This window comes from Anopheles gambiae, chromosome X (assembly GCF_943734735.2).
Source record: "Anopheles gambiae chromosome X, idAnoGambNW_F1_1, whole genome shotgun sequence".
Taxonomy (NCBI): domain Eukaryota; kingdom Metazoa; phylum Arthropoda; class Insecta; order Diptera; family Culicidae; genus Anopheles; species Anopheles gambiae.
In genome coordinates this window covers 17,793,403-17,812,186 of record NC_064600.1, presented here as the reverse complement: position 1 = coordinate 17,812,186, position 18,784 = coordinate 17,793,403, and the positions used below count along the sequence as shown (strand labels likewise).

The 18,784-nt window shown below is 45.9% G+C and overlaps 2 protein-coding genes across 28 annotated transcripts in view; both read left to right on the top strand.

Moving 5' to 3' along the window:
- The first annotated feature begins 1,543 nt into the window (after positions 1 to 1,543).
- Positions 1,544 to 4,739, top strand: LOC1270410 (myosin regulatory light chain sqh). Of its 4 annotated transcripts, none has more exons than XM_309109.5 (3): positions 1,576 to 1,752; positions 3,651 to 4,250; positions 4,352 to 4,739. In XM_309109.5, exons 2-3 carry the CDS (start codon positions 3,730 to 3,732, stop codon positions 4,380 to 4,382), a joined length of 552 nt encoding a protein of 183 aa, XP_309109.2. In that variant the 5' UTR covers positions 1,576 to 1,752; positions 3,651 to 3,729; the 3' UTR covers positions 4,383 to 4,739. The 4 variants fall into 4 exon arrangements, with proteins under 4 accessions (XP_003437136.1, XP_309109.2, XP_061505864.1 ...); XM_061649867.1 differs by lacking the exon at positions 1,576 to 1,752 and adding an exon at positions 3,204 to 3,443; XM_003437088.2 differs by having other exon boundaries at positions 1,544 to 1,752; positions 3,651 to 4,739.
- A 2,970-nt stretch (positions 4,740 to 7,709) lies between these two features.
- The window catches only part of LOC1270436 (inositol hexakisphosphate and diphosphoinositol-pentakisphosphate kinase), a 46,609-nt gene continuing 35,534 nt past the window's right edge, over positions 7,710 to 18,784 (top strand). For 4 of the 24 annotated variants that reach the window (XM_061662264.1, XM_061662255.1, XM_061662190.1 and 1 more), the window contains exon 1: positions 12,577 to 13,182. Coding sequence is in view for 7 of the 24 variants with exons in the window: in XM_061662293.1 (XP_061518277.1) it covers positions 9,809 to 9,946 (138 nt within the window). In the remaining 17 variants the exon portion in view is untranslated. Of the gene's footprint in view, positions 8,349 to 8,692; positions 9,947 to 12,363; positions 12,471 to 12,575; positions 13,183 to 18,784 lie in introns of those variants that run through there. The other 20 variants (XM_061662348.1, XM_061662320.1, XM_061662365.1 and 17 more) reach the window with 16 other exon arrangements.

Genomic DNA, 18,784 nt, shown 5'->3' with positions numbered 1-18,784 from the left:
CCGTAAAGTACCGTCTATCTCTTAATCAGCCTCAAAGTACGACATCGGAACGATTTTTCGTTAAACAGCCCCAAATCAGCTATAAAGTACGAGCTGGCTATTTGGGAATAATCTCATTGCTGCTGCACAAGTTAGATTCGTTACTTGAAGAATGAATATTGAGTGAAGCGATTGTGAATTATCAGTAAATTGTGTAAAAATTTATGTAATTTATCAATACAAAAGATTTAAAAATATACATATGTGTTTAAACCAAACAAATTTTGTTGTTTATTTCATCGATGACGCTTGCTTGAAAATAAAACACAAAGAAAAATAATCCCTGGCATCGTGGCATAAGGAAGCTGCTTAGGCGCTGTTTGAAAGACCCACATAGAACTTTGATGCTGTTTATCTACTGCAAAAGGCGAATTAGAGCAGCGATCTTTAGCGTGCCAAAATGAGCTGCTTAAGCAATTCTGGCTATTTGGGCGGTTGCCAACTTAAAGGTTAACAGCCGTGCTGTAGAAAAAATACCCAGTCAGACAAATCGGACTTAATTTACCTCTATCTTATAGGAAAATTACGGGTAATTTAAGAGTAATTTAATGGTAAATTAGCAGTCGTAAATTTACCCATTCGAGCAGTTTTCACAGATCGTATGCCTTCCTCTATTTTATTTTCATTGTTTTCGGCCAAATTGGTAATAAATAACACGAAATTTATTATATTACAGTTTAATGGTTATATTCAATCAATTTCCTTAACTTATACAAACGATTACAATTTTTTTAGCAAACTCGACTTGAGCAGCCGCTTCTCCCGGAGAAGCACCGGAGGTGACGGCACCAGTCTTTGACACTTTGACAAGAGCCACCTCCTGTACCACCTGTAAAGTTCCACCAAGTTCGGTACGCTTTCTTAACAATTCCATCATGAATCATAAACATCAGGCTAATCAGCCACAAGGTTCCAAAGAGTACAAAGTGCTAGTTAAAAAGCGCCATAGTTCCGCAATGTACAGGCGGTCCCCGAGATACACGGTTATTGGGGAGCGAAAACGGCCGCAAAATACCGCGTATCTCGAATTTCCGCGTAAGTCGAATCTCGTGATTTCCAGCTAAAATATTAGTAATGTTCGCGTAATTTTGCAAGTAGGGGGAGGTTATAGTTACTTTATGAATTAGTTGACATGATTCTGACTGAATATAACTGTTTTAAACCTTTTGAAATAGTTTTTAATATTCGATCAAAACGGAAATTATTTGGCAATTTAAAATTGATGTGTCAAATCAGTACAATTTGCTCAAAGAATTGTCAAATTTAGAAAATCGCGTATCTCCGAATCCGCGTATAAGAGGTACCGTGTATCTCGGGGACCGCCTGTACTTCTTATCTCTTAATCAGCTACGTATGTAGGTTATATAGGAAAACATTAACTTATTTTGTTCTTATGGTTAAACTATTAAAATCGTCCAAACAATCACAATATGAACCTAAACAGCATTTGGCAGCTGCCTTCGATAAAATCGCATCGGATGAGCGCTACCACCACTTTTAATGCACCTTGGCACTCCATGACGCGACTGTCAAACGGCTACTGGACGGTGTGTAATGCGCCAATGCGGAGCAAGAAATTCCATAGACAATTCCAGCAAACTGTCACTGTATCAAGTGCCTTGTCCGTGACTCCATTGTGTTTTCGCGTACTCAAAGCAAGAAGGAAACGATCTGCAAACGCTGCGCTGTTTTGTACATTATTGCGAACATTCGGTGAGTAATTCTCTCCCCTTTTGTGTACAATGAGTGTCGCGGGAAAGTGTTTGATTGCTTCGTGGCCGGCATGGTATGCTAAAATTGGTGCGAAAGGCCAGAAAACGGCCAATAAAATAAGTAAAGTACGTCACGCACCATCTATAAAGGGCATGTGAGTGAGAGGGTGAGAACGATTTCCTTTGGGATCGGCACTATCGCTCGTTCGCTGTCTCTTGCCTACGCGTGCACAATTATTCCTGGGGCGGTTGCAACCGTTGGAAAGGCAGATGATTCACCCATTTCCTGCACTTACAAACACACACACACACACATGCATAACCTTAAACAAACTCTAGTTTCCCTTTGTCGTCGGGTGTGACTGTTTTTGCCGATCCCCCCCCCCCCCCCCACCGCGCGCGGCCTGCATCGGGTAAATGTTATTACAAATGTTTTGTTCCGCTTTATTTTTGGCCCCAAGCTACGGACCGAGGGCGGACCCAGACTGGCCTACGCCTCGGTTTTTTTTGCGTTTCTATCGCACCGGTTCCAGATGGAATGTGTTGTGGCAAACTTCTGGAACATTACTCGCTACTGCGAGCGGCAGTTTTTTTTTTGTAAGCATTCGCCAACAATTATACAAACCCGCACCGTGCCCGCATCACCTAAAGTTTATTTTATTTTTTCTTAAATGGTAACTTCTTGTGCCAGCTGCACTTTGGCATGAAAGTAACACATAAAAAGCAACAAAAACAACAAACCCATAAAACCATAAACGCTTGATTTGCCTTTAAAAGGAACTGGTCGTCCCGCAAAGGCATCTCTGTACCGCTTTGCGAAAGATTTTTTTTGCCATCATGAGAAAGGGAGGGGCAAGCAGTACGTTTCTTGTGTCCACGGTTGTGTTTGTGTGTCACAGGGCTCAACGGCAAACGGTGTAGAGATGTGTGTTCCCCTCCCTCCGTGAATGCAGCGAGTGGAGAGGGAGAGGTCATCTTGGCGGCCCCATAATGGTTCGCCTTATAAGGATATGAATTTGTGCGGCCCGCTGGTCCGTTTTGCCCGATTCGGCGAAATGATTGAACCATGTGCAAGGCGAACTCTCTTTCTGTCGCTCCCACTCGACCTCGATTCAGCCCGATCGGTAGGAGGGAGGCAGTGTGGCCCTGCGGGCACAAGAAGGTGCACAAAACCTGATCGCACACCATCTGGAAGCGGGAATTGTTATTGCGCGCGACGTAACACACAACACATGTCGCATCGATGAGCAATTGGCTGGAAATGGGTGACGAGATAACGAAATGCCCCACGCCTGCCCCATCCACAACCCACAAACCCTGCACTTTCTACAACGGCTATGGATATATGTGTGCGTGTGCGTGCATGGACCGTGACTCACATCGGTCACCACTACCACGGCAGTGCAGCCACTGCGATCCACTCGAATGGTTTAAATGTCGGCCCTCCGTCTTCACGGGGCAAGATCGGTGGCATGACACTCACGGGTGGTTCAATGGGGGGGGGGGGGGGGAGGTAAGGTTTGCCTTGTACACTGTAAACCCACAGCAGCCATTGTGCATGTGGCAGAGAAGCACTCCTTAGTCGCAAATTAGTAGCCGTGCACGTTGGTCAACTTCGTTTCGCTACGTGGAGAGTTGTGTACCACGCTGGGGACAACCTGTGTTTGTGTAACTTTTGCTCAAACATCCGTGGTTAGTTTATGATCCAGCATTTATTCAACTAAACACACTTCCTGCTGTCCGGCAGTGACGCCTACAACAACGAGTAACCATTGATAGTAACAAGTTTTTGTTTTACTTTCATTTCTCAATGCTTGCTCCACGCATCCATCGCTCAACCGAACGCTTCAATCATCCATCAACGACGGCTCAAATCGACGCGGGGAAATTGCCCAACAGCTGATAAAGCTCCCTGCCCGCCATCAAGCAAGCTTGCACTCTAAGCCCAACAACGACAGCAGCATCAACTACAACAATCATGTCGTCGCGCAAAACTGCCGGACGCCGCGGCACGACGAAGAAGCGGGCCCAGCGCGCCACCTCGAACGTGTTTGCCATGTTCGACCAGGCCCAGATTGCCGAGTTTAAGGAGGCGTTCAACATGATCGACCAGAACCGGGACGGCTTCATCGAGAAGGACGACCTGCACGATATGCTCGCGTCGCTCGGCAAGAACCCGACCGAGGAGTACCTCGAGGGCATGATGAACGAGGCGCCCGGTCCGATCAACTTCACCATGTTCCTGACGCTGTTCGGCGAGCGGCTGCAGGGCACCGACCCGGAGGAGGTGATCAAGAACGCGTTCGGCTGCTTCGACGAGGAGAACACGGGCGTGATCAACGAGGACCGGCTGCGCGAGCTGCTGACGACGATGGGCGACCGGTTCACCGACGAGGACGTGGACGAGATGTTCCGTGAGGCGCCGATCAAGAACAGCCTGTTCGACTACATCGAGTTCACCCGCATCCTGAAGCACGGCGCCAAGGATAAGGATGAGCAGTGAGCGCGACAGACTAACCAAGCGGTTGTTGTTTTTTTTCACCAGTTTTCACCCAAGCTTTCTTTTCTCACCTTTTTCCCCCTTCCCGTTCTGCATTTAGGGAGAGCGCGAGTACGCAAGAAGACTCATGAACAGACAGACAAAAGTAAAAGAACCATCCCCAACTAACACATTTATTCACGTTACGCAAGTAATTACACCCCATCCCCTCTTCAGTATTGCTAACCCTCGAAACACGTGTTTGCCGGTCGCAAACGAAGCTGTCCTGTCACTCGACTAATTCGATCATAAATGTAATTGGCCTGCGGTGCGAACGTACTACTAATCCCTATACGAGCGAGGCACACAAAACCACCAGCCGCCTAGCAACACACACGGAGTACACGGTACAGAGAGGAATGTTAACAGATGTTTTGTCGAGCGTTCGTTTAGAATGTAGACCTGTATTTTGTCGAAAATGAAACATTACCAACTTCGATGCGGGGCAAGCGGCGATCCTTTCTGTTTGTTTGTGCCTTCTAGACATCCGAACCGCCACGCGCGCCGTTTGTTGCTCATTTATGCACCTTTTTTGTTTGTTTGCGGTTTTCCAGCAATGCTCAAATTATGGCCGAACCGACGAAACGATACCAAACGATGCGGGAACTAAGTAACATGATTGTTCGTACGTCTGACATGGCCGATATTTCAACAGCCTTCAAAAGTGCTAAGCACCGGAGAACAAACACGTTTTGCAAATCTTCACACAAAGCGTTAATTAGTTGCTGGAACGACAACAAAGATCATTCTCGTCGTCATTCGTTGCATGCAGCTCATCGAATGGATGTCATCAATCGTTTTCCAGCAATTTACATGCACATAAATTTATCTTTTATTGCCATATTTGATTATTGGAAAAAATAAAGCCTAACGGCCTGATCACGGCATGTCGAACGGCAGATTACACGGAAAATTGAGTGAAGCTTTGGCCAAAAAGATTAAATTTTTAACATTTTTATGCGTGTTGTACAGTTAAAAAGCTTAAACAAAATCAATTAAACGTTCATCTCTTTTAGTAAGTTGACATGATTCCAATATTTTGTTGCTCCATTTGAAGCCCGCTGATCCATTCGACTGCCGTTGGAACACCGTGATCAGGCCATAACTCTCGATTCTCGGATTGTATTGGCTTTGGAACTAGTGCGCCATGTTAGTTTGTTCATTGCTATCTTTTTTTATTTACAAACAACTCAGTCTGCGTAAAACTTTTCCCCTTCAGATAGCTAAATTGCACATTTTATGATTGCGTATGAATTCTATATACATATGTCAAATAATATTCAAATATCTTTGTTAAAATATTGTAATAGGGTTTCGCTAATGCTTCAAAATTAGGCAATATCATACCTAATACGTTTGCTATGCTATTTAAATTATTCCACTTTTTAAACTACTTCATTTCAGTAAATTTGTGTTATGTAGTTTCACTGTTACCGCAAGTGACGCGTTTATCGTTATCTACTATCCGTAATTCAAGTTCTTTTGTAGTGTTGATTTTGTATTATTTGTTCGATTAACCAACACATAGTAAGTGCCTCTTTCATTCGAATTTCTAGTGGTTGCTATTAATGTTTCTCCAAAAAGTTCTCCATTTCATGCTGGGATATTTTGGACCGTATGTGAAAGGGGCAAATACTACTAACTTACTTATCCGGTGCCACAACCGCTTTGCGGTCTTGGCTGTGTCCGAAATTACTCATGGTTTTCGTCTGCCAGTCCGTTGTCCCGGCCTCAATGGCGGACGCATCCACGCCATCTTGTCACCTCAGTTTAGGCCTACCAAGCCTCCTCTGTCCATGTCCTTGGGCGGGGCAAATAGTTTGCAATATTTTTGTAAACTTGCCTTGCTGTTGCTGGGTTAAATTAGGTGGACATGGAGATTCCCTTACTATTTTGAATGTGTAGTCAATAGTAGTATATGATAGTAGCTAGGGAGTGTAGAAATGCAAGGTACAGTGCTGAGTATTCAAAATTGGACAATTTCACTTTCCTGATGTTCTTTCTACCATGAACGATTTCATCATTTTCTCCCCGTTATTTTCATATAAAAGTTTATTTTTTTATTCTTATTTCACATTACCGTGTAGAAGGGTAGTAAAAGAAGCCCAATGCACACTTTTCATGATGAATAATAATTGTAGGAAATTGATACATGGATCGCACAGTAGGATGAGCGACCGGTTTCCGATGTGAATTTCGTGATAGTGTCCGATTTTGAATACCCACCACTGTAGATGTTCAAAATTATTTAGGATTTTTTTTTTTGAAAATTACGTAACTTCCTTCTTTTTTAAGTGCCGGTTTACCAGGAGGGATTTCAACTTTTGTCGAGGAATTAATAAGTTTAAAACACCATTCACTTTTGATAAGGCATGCATGATGACTCGAAAGCCATCTTTCGGTTACATGAATTGTCCTAAAATTGACGTCAGTTTGGCAATATGATATTTGTTTTGAGTGATAATTAATCCTAGGTGTCATAGCTTGAATAGTAGTCTGTTGTAAATTGACATCTCTCTTGCTTTATGTTTTGCTTAAACGAAACAAATTTAGAAAACATTTGGCAACATATTTCTTGAACAATTCTTCTTTTCGCTTTTCTTCAAAATTAGGACCAAATTAGACATTTAATTAACGTATTGCACTCTTTCAGACGTTTTGCAACGTCGTTTATTTTTATCCAATTACAGTGGAGCGCCGTTTACCTTTACGGGTACCTTTTATCCGGCTGTCTCATTGGAATCCGACTGCAACTAGAAAATTTCAAATATTCATATTGGAAAAACATGAATTTGATAAAAGCTATGTAATTTTTATCAAAACATAGGATACATTTCCAAAAAAAAATCAGGAATTTGTGATTAAATATATCCGTTGACTCATTATCATTGTTATTCGCATATCCGAACAAGGTCCAGTCCCGATGAGCCCGGATAAACGGCGCTCTACTGTATTTTATCATCAAGCTAAAAAACATCATTTCAAATTTAACGTACAAATGTAACCGCCGTTCCTTAACGGTGTACAGCCACCTTAAGCGCTGGAAACGTCATCCGAGCAAATCCGAACCGGGTCGGCAGACCCCCATCAGCAGCGTAAAAACTCACGGGGAGCTGTTGGGGTATTGCGGAAAGCAGAGGAAAAATAACACTTTGTTCCACGCATCAGACCCCCCCCCCCCCCCCCACAGGTACCGCAGTATCGCCCCAGACCGGTAGTGGTAGAAATGAAACCGCGGTTCAAGCAAAAAGAAACAAAACAAAAACTGCAGCAATGTCAGCAAATACACCTCTGGTGCATTTTCTTTCTATCCCCCATTCACTGGGCAATCTCTATCGCCACATACACAGGCACACACAGAGACACATACACACACATGGAGTAGAGTTCGATCAAAACAAATCTGAACGCGTCAGTTTGACATATCAAATGACATAACACGGAGGGGATGAGCCAGAGACCGTTCCGAAGGTCTCGCGAGGAAAAACGCATGTCCTCCGCATGTTTGCGTAAGGACGTTTTGGGTTTTGGGCTTTGGTTTGTTCTCGTTTTCGGTGCTCGCGAATGATTTCGACGGAAAGTGCTGAAAATTGTTTCGTTTGGTTGTTGGTTTTCTTTTCGGTAATTTCGCATCGCCCAACAGCCGAGTGTGAGTGAGAAAAAAAAACGAGCCACAGCTGTCCAAAGGGAAAGTGGAAAGAAAGGCAAGCAATAAAAAACCCAATTAGTGTGTTTATGTGTATGTGTGTGTGTGTTTGTAGTATCGTCCTGTGACTGTTGCAAACAGATAAGTCACCCCTCCCCCACTTGAAGGAAAGGGGTAAACCACGAATGTTTTCCAGCTGGAACTGAACGGTGTTTACGGTGTCTGGTGTCGGCCAACCCGTACAAGGCGCGAATGGTACCGGTGAGCCGCCTCGTACCGTGACAGCACCGGGTCCAGGTGTGCAAGGGGAAACGCAGGAAAGGTATAAGAAGCGGCGGCCTCCCCCAACACCCCCTCGTTCGACACAATGACCTTTCTGTACGATCCGGAAGCGGGCAGCTACTTGTTGTATGTAAGTGTTTGCACAGATTTTTCTCGTTATACTCTTCTCCCATCCAAACCCCAACCCGCCCATCCACCAATAACCGTCGAATCGATTTTCCTCAGTTTTCTTCCCCCCTCATACATCCCCCCCCCCCCATCTACAAATGGTTAACTTGGCTGTATGTGTGTAGGGTTTTTGTTTTGCTTATATATTAAAGTTCTTTAATTTCCGTTCACAGTTTTCGTTTTATGCCGCCCCCCTCCTTACCCCCTTTATCTCCACCAATTTGGTTTCGTTTTTTTGTAATGTCTTCTTTTCTTTCTTGTTTTCTTTGCATCTTTTTTTTTTTTCTTCTCTCCCGATATGTGAAGTGACTTTCCCAGTACTCGTACTGTCGCGCGCGTGTTTGTGTGTGTGTGTGTGTGTGTGTGTGAGTGTGTGAGTGTGTCCCTCCGATCGAGTTTCCGGTGTGAACTTTAATTAGAACATTTCGGGGAAAAAGACAGGTGAACGGCAAATCAAAAAGAACCCCTCGAGGCGAGTACACGAGTGTCTTTGCTGTGTGTGTGTGTGTATGTGTGTTTGTGTGAGTTGGACTTGTATCGTCCCTCCCGGGAACCCTCGCTGTGCATCTATGTGTCGTGTCGCCCCCGTTTTGGTATGATTTGTGGTGTGTTTCGTAAAATGTTACCACCGGCCAAGCAGCAGCAGCAGCAGCAGGAGGAGAAGGTGAAAGAGCAGCACTTTTGACGGTGAATCATAGTGATAGAAGACAAGATTGCAAAAAGAAACCCTTTCTAGAGAGCCGGGTGCTTAGGTGGACCATCTTGGTGGTAGACAAGTGCATCCCGCCGACCGACACTCACACACAAACGTGCTACAACCTGCAATCTGGGACTGACGGAGCAAGAGAGAAGCGAAGCGAGCACATGAACCGATAGCGACGACAGTGTTTTATCAAGGCACGGCCACTCTAACGTAGGCACACACACCGAGACACGTACGGGAGTGATAAGCGGCGCGGTGCGGCCGACAGAGACGGAAACCATCTTTCGAGCCCTTTCCTCCTTCCTTTTAATCTACGACCCATCCTACGACATACGAAAAGGGTGATGTGGAGCAGCGCGTGGCGTTCGATCGGCCACCTGACCTGACACACAAACACACCCACGCTGACTTCGTTTGGTGGCGTTTGGAGGCTACGCGAGCGCACTACTCAACACACTCCGGTGGCCACACTCTCTCACTCTGTGTGCTGTGTGCTGCGCTGCATGTGTGTGTTTGTATCTCTCTCCATCCTTCATCCTTCATCATCAGGCGCGTTTTTGGGAAGGTTCCCGGGAGAAAGAAGAACTACTTCCGTTGCTCGGTGTGCTGTAAAGTATACGTGTGACTGTCCCAACCTTCCTTACTCGTTACTCCCACCTCCTCCCTCGGTTTACTAATTTTGAGTCCACCAAACCATCCCACCCCCTCCCTCTGGGACGATGTCGTACACCGAGCTGGAGAGCGGCTACCAGGGCCTGAAGCAGGCGTCCTCCTCCGCCACCGGCGACGGGCTCGGTGGTGGCGCTGGTGCCCTGCAAACGCCGTCCGGTCGGCCAGGATTCTACGTCGGCGATGAGGTGAGTGACCGCGCTTTCTTATGCTCTCTCACCTCTCCATCCCTTCACCCTTTTTACCACCCACTCGACCAACCCCCCCACCCCACCCCCGCACGATTCTGTTTGCCCCTAGTGTAGTGTGCTGTGCAGTGTGTACTAGTGTTGGGTTTTATGAATCTTTTGTTGAGATGCGCTCATATGACTCTTCAGGGATGAGCGATTCCAACCTCGAAATGACTTTTAAAGATTCATGAATCTCTATAGATTTATCTCTGAAGATTCAAGAATCTCCAAGGATTCAGGAATCTCCAAGGTTTCAGGAATCTCCAAGGATTCAGGAATCTCCAAGGATTCACGAATCTCCAAGGATTCACGAATCTCCAAAGATTCATGAATCTCCAAGGATTCACGAATCTCCAAGGATTCGGGAACCTCGTAAGATACATTAATCTACCAAAATCCTTAAATCTTTAGAGATGTAAGATTTTAAAAATATTGAATTTGAACGATCCAATGATAGTAAGCTTGCACGACTTAACAACATGCCCATCGTGGGCTCAAACCTTGCATGGACCGACTCCCCGCAGCGAAACAAGCTATCCGGGTGTGTTGAACATGCCAAGAAATGTTGAAAGCATATGTAAGTTGTTACGCCAAGAAGAAGAATAATAAGAAGTTCAAGCTCTATGTATTATTTTGAGATTATTGAATCCCTAGAGATTCGTAAATCTTTCGAGATATATGAATCTTTTTAGATTCATGATTCTTTCGAGATTCATTAATATTTCGAGATTCGTGAATCTTTTGAGATTCGTGAACATTTGAAATTCATGAATCTTTAGAGATTCACGAATCTTTGAGATTCATGAATCATTCCAACAGAGATTCAGATTCATTGAATGATTGCAAATATTCATTCAGATTCATGAATATGAACCAGTTTTATCCAACACTAGTGTGTGCCCTTTGTTTACAAACAAAACCAGCAGTTGGAAAACAGCACGACGACAAATTCAAGGGGCAAGGAGGGGCGGTGACGAAAGTTATGCCAAGTCGTCCCGGTGATGAACGATGCACCACCGACATGCAATGCTGCACTTTCTGCATCCTAGTAAACAGCAATAATATCAACAGCAACAACAGGCACAAAATCTTCCATCAATGCAGCACGCTGCATCTCCTCGTGTGGTGCACAAAACTAAAGTGTGTGTGTGTGAGAGAGAGAGAGAGAAATCAAGAACAACAGTGTTACTGCTGGCGCGGCGTTCTAGTGAGAATGTGAAGATGCAACGCCCAGGCTCGGGTCCGATAGTCTCGCAGAAGGTTAGACGGCGCGTGCACGCTAGTGATGTGCCATATGGAGCGCACCCACGACTCCGATCCGACTCCGACTATTGTTAGTTCGATTCCGACTCCGGCAAAATGGAACCACTAGATCCGCCCGGAGTCGGAGTCGTCCGGAGTCGACCGGAGTCGTCCGGAGTCGACCGGAGTCGTCCGAAGTCGACGACTCCGAACGACTCCGAACGACTCCGAACGACTCCGACTCCGAATGACTCCGGACGACTCCGGACGACTCCGAACGACTCCGAACGACTCCGAACGACTCCGAACGACTCCGGATGACTCCGACTCTGGGCGAATCCGGGCGATTCCGGGCGACTCCGTACGGCTCCGGACGATTCCGAACGACTCCGGATATTGCAGCGCGGACCTACCTTCCGGAGTCGATTCCGAATTTATCGGAGTCGGATCGGAGTCGACTCCGGATTTTTGCCAATTTTACCCATCACTAGTGCACGCCATTAAAAAAACTCCCTTCACGCGCGGAATAGGACAAACGCACCTGAGCAATGAAGTGCGGGTTCTTGTGGGGAACCGTTCCGTTCCTGACCCAATTTTTTGGATGTTGTTTTTGTTTTGTTTTGTTTCTCAAAACCATTCCCATCTCTCAGCTTTCACAGTGATGGAATCGTTTGTGTCTTTTGCCCCGAGTGTCTTTTGCGTGCTAATAATTTCAATTCACGGATTAATTCTTTTTTTTGTTCCCCTCCCATGGCGTGTCGTGGCTGTAATCTAATCTGACCGTCTAATTGCTGTTCGATTGCGCTTATCGCGCGGTGTTAAACCCACTCAAAGAAATGAGCGCGAGGGAGAGAAGAAAAACAAACACCATTTCGGTTAAATACGCCACAAGAAACTACCAGGAGAAGTGGTGCGCGCGTGTGTGTCTGTTTGGGTGTGTGTGGGCTTGAGAGAGGGATGCACTCAAGATAAAGCTCGGGCTTGGGGGAGGGTGGTAATACGTTAAGATAGTGAACAGAGGGATACATCCCTCCTCCATAGCATCGTCATCCGGCTTAGTGCGTTTCCTGCGCTGAACTTCAAAACGCGTGCGTCTGGCCGTATTGATGGACGCCCCAGTGCGTGATCACCCCCAACGGGAGGAAATTTGTGGCCGCTTTTGTTTTTTTCTTTGGAGCGCAAAAGCAAATTCATCCTCCCACACGACAATTCCCAGTCCGACGGAATCTACGGAACGCGAGTGAGCGAGCGAGCGCGAGATGTTTGTCAGGCCCCCGCGCTAAAACGCTAAAGCGCAACGAAACCGAAGCAGCGCAGGGGATCGCGCGGTACAAACAACTATGGCCGCAACAGCATCGATCGCGCCGCGTACACACACACACGCGGTGCCGCTTGCGGAAAGAAAGCCGAACGACGACGGCGAGCGTGTGTGAGTGTGCGCGCGTGCGCGCGCGCACTCACGCACCACGCTTCGCAGCAGCCTCTTCCGAGACCGGCGTGTATACGGTCCAGCGGCATCAGCAGCAGCAGCTCTGTTGTGGTCTGCCTGCAATCAAAACGGCGCGCGCGGCCCTTTCAGTTCACTGTCACACAACAAGCTACGAGGACGTGCAGCAACAGCAGCAGCGGCACTTGAAACGGTTTTTCTCGCATTGCGCGAGAAGCATACGTGTACTTTCCGCGCGCGGGCGGGGATTGCAGTTCTGTTTGTTTACTACGCGGTATTGGTAGAAAGTGTTGAAATGGTTGAGCTGCAAACGTAGCCAATGCAAACGGTTGTGGGTTCTCTGTGTGACTGCAAACAAAACGTCATTTCGGTTTCCTTTCGGCGTGCTTTCTTTTGTTTAGACTCAGTGTTCCTGTGCAGCGTGTTTGTGTGTGTGGGTGTATGTGTAAGTGTATGTGGCCAATGATCTTCTAGGAAGCGCTGGAAGCTATCGGCCTAGAGTCAGGTAAATGCTGTGAACTCTGGCGGCAGTGGTGGCCAGAACGCGCCGCAAAACTTGGGCCTTGCGGCGAACTCGACCTCGGAGCTCTTCTTCGCCAGCCTTGTGCAGGCAAAATCACGTGAATTCTCGGACGGGGTGCGCTGGCCAGTGTCTTTCGAGGTTTCTTCTCCCCCACGGTGTCTCTTACGATCTTACGATAAACATATCTATACACGATAAGCGTGCAGTGTCTCACACTGGCGTACGCGCTGCGAGCGTGCTCGCGCACTCTCTGTATCACAAAAACAAGCCACCCTTGTGTGGTAAACAACCTTCAACCAAGCAAAGTGAGCGCGAGCATCATCCTGCCCGACAGTGCTCACCGGTGGCAACCGGCAAGGTGCGGCTGAGGGCAGGGACGGGAAGGGCAGTGGGGATTAAGACCGTTTCGAAGCCACATTTAGCGGCAACGTGCAAAGCGGCTGCTCTTCGGGGTTGGGAAGAACCACGCGTCGGGTGACAATGCCGCCGTCAAGTGGCCCACGTGTGTGTGCGCGCGAAACGCTTTTTATGTGCGGGCGATAGGGGGAGGGGGGGATGGTTTGTGCGAAGGGGTATCTATTCGATAATTCCATTATCGGCGGTGCTCTCAAGTGTGTGAGTGTGTGTATTGTGCGGGTTAGAAGTAGAGATGAGTACTCCGGATCGCACCCACGGTTCCGCTCTGGTTCTGGCAAGGTTGATTTCGATTCCGACTGCAGAGACATAGAATCGCTAGCTCCATCGGAATCGTCAGAATCGTCTAGAATCGTCCGGAGTTGTCCCGAGTCGTGGGAATCGTCTCAAGTCTTGGAACTCATCAAGAATTGTCCGGAATCATCCTTAGTCGTAGTCGATATTAGTGAATGTACGAAGACACATTTAATATATGTTTCACTTTCTCTGTCCATTGCGTTGTGCGTGCACCGCTGGTAGTCATGTCCTCCCCAAAATGTTTGGAGCGTCTTAGTATACTGGCAACAAAAGGGCCTGTCCGTTTTACGGTGTACAAGTGGTAGTGAACTCTGATCACTCCGTGGTAGTTTCTGGAATGGTAAACTGATCATTTTTCGTTGTATTTTTCCGTTGCTTTCGTTGCACTGAAAATGGACAAAAGAAAAAGCTGACCTACATTCCAAAATTGCCACCACGAACTAAGGCGCAGTTCACTTGACACCATACTGCTGAACTAACTAAACTGTGATGTATCTGTGACTTATTGGTGTATACATTGCAGGTATGTGGGCTTGATTCATACGTATTCGTACGTATTCGCGTTTCTCTAAACAAAATCGCCTTTAGGCTTTACATCAACAACCTACGCGGTCATACCAAGCCCATTTTGTTGCCTGTGTGCTAAGAAGTTCTATCAACCAGGCAGAGGTGCGCGCGATGCAATGACGGAGAAAGTGAAAGATATATCAAATGTGTCTTCCCACAAGAACTGATATCGGTCGACTACGATTACGGTCGATTCAGTACGATTCCGACGATTCCAACGATTCCTGCGACTCTGGACGATTTCGGACGATTCTGGGCGATTCTGGATGGTTCCGGCTTGTAGGATTGAACCTACTATTCGGAATTGGGTACGACATTTGTTTGAACCGTCAGGGCCCAGTTCTGATTGTTTTTTTTTTTGGGAAGTTGCCCAACTCTAGTTAGAAGCACACAGTAACAACAGCAGCAGCAGCACATAGAGAGAAGATCCTCCTCGTGTGTGCGCACTATTGTTTTGAAACGAGATACACACAACGACACAGTGAGGTAACGCACATCACGCCATCGGGCGGGAGTTGCTGAAGTGAAAGATAAAACAGGAAACGGTGCCATGTCCCCCAACCCAACCCGGCACCACCATTGAACATACGCACACACAGATATACCTTTACGTTAGTGTCGTGGAGACGTCAGATAACACATTGTGGATGCATCACTTAAATTATCATCCTAACAAGTTTGTTGTTGTGTGCGTGTGTGTTTATGGTTTTTTTCTTCTTCTTTTCGTAAGATCCCGCTTTGACCATATATCTTACCTTGCCCTCCTTTTCACCCCCTTCGTTTTTGGGTATAATCCCTACCCGAAACCCGTCCCCGCGCGTCCGAAGGCACGTGCGAGGAGGGGAAGTGAGAGGGAGGAGATCTAGCGCCTTTTTTACGGCCGAGTTCTATATTGGACGTAATCTATTTGCCACCGGTTGTCACGAAACGCGACCTGACGTTTGAATTGCTCTGAGAGGAGCGAGGTAACATCCTCCCCCTCCCCCCTATACTCACCCGAACGTTATCGCCCGCTTTCTAATAAGAGCGTGTGTGTGTTTTTTTTTTGCATCGTTGAAAAACAAAACACCAAAACTAGCACAACACTACTCAAGCGCATCATTGATGGCGGCGCGACACGTTCGGAACGACGACGACCCTTCTGGTGGAAAAAGAAAAAGAAAACCTGGGAGTGACCAGAATGGTTAAGGTGTCTTCCTCCCCTCTTTCGTCGCGACAATGTGATGTGGCCACTCGAACCGTCTGTTTGTGTGTGTCTTTTGGGTGGAATTTGTTTTGCTGTCTAGAATTTGTCATCATGTACCGTGCCGATTCCCGATGGGTGTTTTGGCCGTCATCACGCTTGACAGGGGGCACTGATGGGCGAAGATGCATTCCCGTCCCTAGCCCACTGCCGTGCAAGCGTAGCGAACGGTAGTGTCTTGACGCACTTTTGGACGGCGCCGGCCAATGGTGATGCTAGAGCAGCGATGTCAAACGCATTCGACCACGCGGACCACAATACTACTACAAATAGTAGCACGGGCCGCAACCTAGTTTTTGTATGAAATGATATGATACACAAATTGGATCGTTAACAGTTAACCTGTCGTTTCATATTAACCTTTAAAGTTAACCTGTCGTTTCATATTGGAATACGTCGTCAACAGTTACTAATCTAAGAAACGTTTTACTAAAGAACGAACCTCATCTTATTATGGCAACTGAAATCAGAGCTATAAGCTCACCTGTAGTCTAGTCTAGTCGCCTGTCTAGTCGGTTCTGCCTCATGGAACGCTTCAAATCATTCATAGCATCCTATCAAAAGCTAATTTCTAACGCTTTGATGAAATGGAATGTTCACGGCAGCGTTTTTTATTCCTGTTGATTCAGCAAATTTTGTGCTTTTTTGCAAAATCGCTCTTTTGGCCACCAAGTATCCTGATTGATTGGTTATCATTAAAAGAAAAAGTAGTGTTTGAAATTTACGATTTTTTGAAGATAAAACGTTTGTTGTTTCTTTAAAAAAAAGTACTACTTTCAATAATGTGTTCGAAATTTAATGCTCGATTGCAGAAAATAAATCAGATTTGTGGGTTTTGTTCTATAATTCGCTTTTGGAATTCTTTTTTTTTTGCACACAACATGCATGGAGAGAAGAAAGAGGAAAAAAACTGACAAGATTTTCTAACTATGGATGTTAAACTATCAATTCAATTAGCAATTAGTCAATTAGTAGAGAAATTAGTGAAGTTGAAAAACTCTTCAAATTCAGATGTCTGGTATATGGAGTGACATGTACGTTAGAAGCAGAAATGCAAAATAAACTTTTGCTCAAGCGGTCGCGGGCCAACAGTTTGACATCTCTGTGCTAGAGGATTCCGTTTGTCTGCCTGAGCGTAAAGAGTGGCCCAAAGTGGCTAATAAAGGGCACAGCGTTCTAAATTGGGTAAATATATGAAGGTCTGCTCAGGGATTCGATTTGTCTCCAAATTTACACACTGTCCTGGAAGAATGCAAACCGTTTGAGATTGCGTATGTTAGATTTTTATCTGTGGATTAACTATAAGCAGTTGAATTTATGTTTGACATTATCTGAAATCTGGTTCGCATATTCTTTTTCATCCTGTTTTTGCCTTCTAGAAATGAGCTGTAGAAGATATAGCAAGGAAAACATATGCGATTTTGGTTTTGTTTTCAAAATGACAGTTTTCATTCAATCTTATTATAGCTTTCGAAATGTACAGCTATTGAAACATGGCTTTAATGCACCTAAACTTTAACCAAAATGGCTAGTGAATGCTGAATTTCTAGAATGCTAGAAAGTGAATTTGTACGCTGCTTATGCTTTCTTTTTTATGCGAAAGTTATGCTTCTCTGAAAAAAAAAACAGCAAAATAATACATGTTACGTGAAAGGTAGTGAAACATCCCAACTTTACCCTTCGAATGGACACAATTTTATGTGCACACAATGCAATAAAAAAACCTGAACGTTTCCTTTTACGACCATCCAGGTTTGTGTGGAATTGGCGATATTCAATTTGATTTTTCGTATTTTTTGTTTTTTTGAACAAGAAGAATTGCCGACTATCAATGGTTTAAAGATGGCATTTAACAAAAAGGGCCAATTTACACACATTCGTAATGGAACGAATTATTGCAGGAAACAAACTTTTATTTTTACATGATGCTGTTTAATACAACACCTTGTTCAATAGCATGTTCAATTCCTATTGATTCTCTAGTACCGCTTGGCCTCCTCAAGCTAGACAATAAAACGGCCGCTAATATGGCTAAGCATTATTGGACACACACACGATTGGGCGCGCGTGCTGATGGTACATCATATCTGCATCTGCCTTGCATAAAACGTTCCTCGGCAATCGTTTACAGCTCGTCCGCATGTCAATAATTAAAAAAAGGTTAAACAATTAGCCTTAAAGCAAAGTCGACATCTCTATTAACGGCTCTAAAGGGTAGAAGAAGAAAACAACAACAACAACAACAAAACTCCACTTCCATCCCCGGCGTTTCTCGCCCCTCTTTCTGTGGACCTTCAAACGTGCGCACATACCGTATCGTTTATTTTCGGTTACACTATGAGTGTTGTGAGTGCACACACACACACAGGCTGTTAGAAGAGCGGCTAAACGCTAAACGCGAGTCATTATTTATTTGTTGTAATTGAAATTTGGAAAATATGCAAAACCACTGATGTATTACCGCGACGGTGAGGCGCAATACAGCTACGCTGTGCGCGTCCGTGTGCAACCTGACCCGATCGATTCCCGCCCGGTCGGGCCCGTGCGCCTGATGCGTGCTGCCTGTTTTGCCAATGCCGGCATTAATTGACATTGGAAGTATCGGACTGCCCACTGCTGTCCCCCGCACAAACTGGAGTGGCCTGCCGAGCCAAAGTGAGCGCGAGCGAGCGCGCGCGCGCGCGTGTACTTGAACCCAGGGAACGCGATGGAATCTAATTATAATCGGGCGGCGGTTTACTAGCTCCCCCAGCTCCCCTCGTTAGTCAGTAATGCAGCCCGTTTGGTTGGCGATCGAACTGTTTGGGGAAAATGCACTCGGGAAGAAATGTTTTTTTTGTGGACGTTGGCATTGTAGTACGAGGGGGGATGATTGGAATGTGTGTTTGCCATTCTTTTCCCTTCGGGCCCGAAGGTCGGCAATGCGTGCACTCTCGATGCACATGTATGTGTGTGTTGCCATCGCAGGCGGGTTCAGTTGCCTATCGCCCAACAAAAACATTTCCACTTTCTTGATCGCGCGCCGGCTCATACCGGGGCTAATGGAAAAACACCATCGCGGTT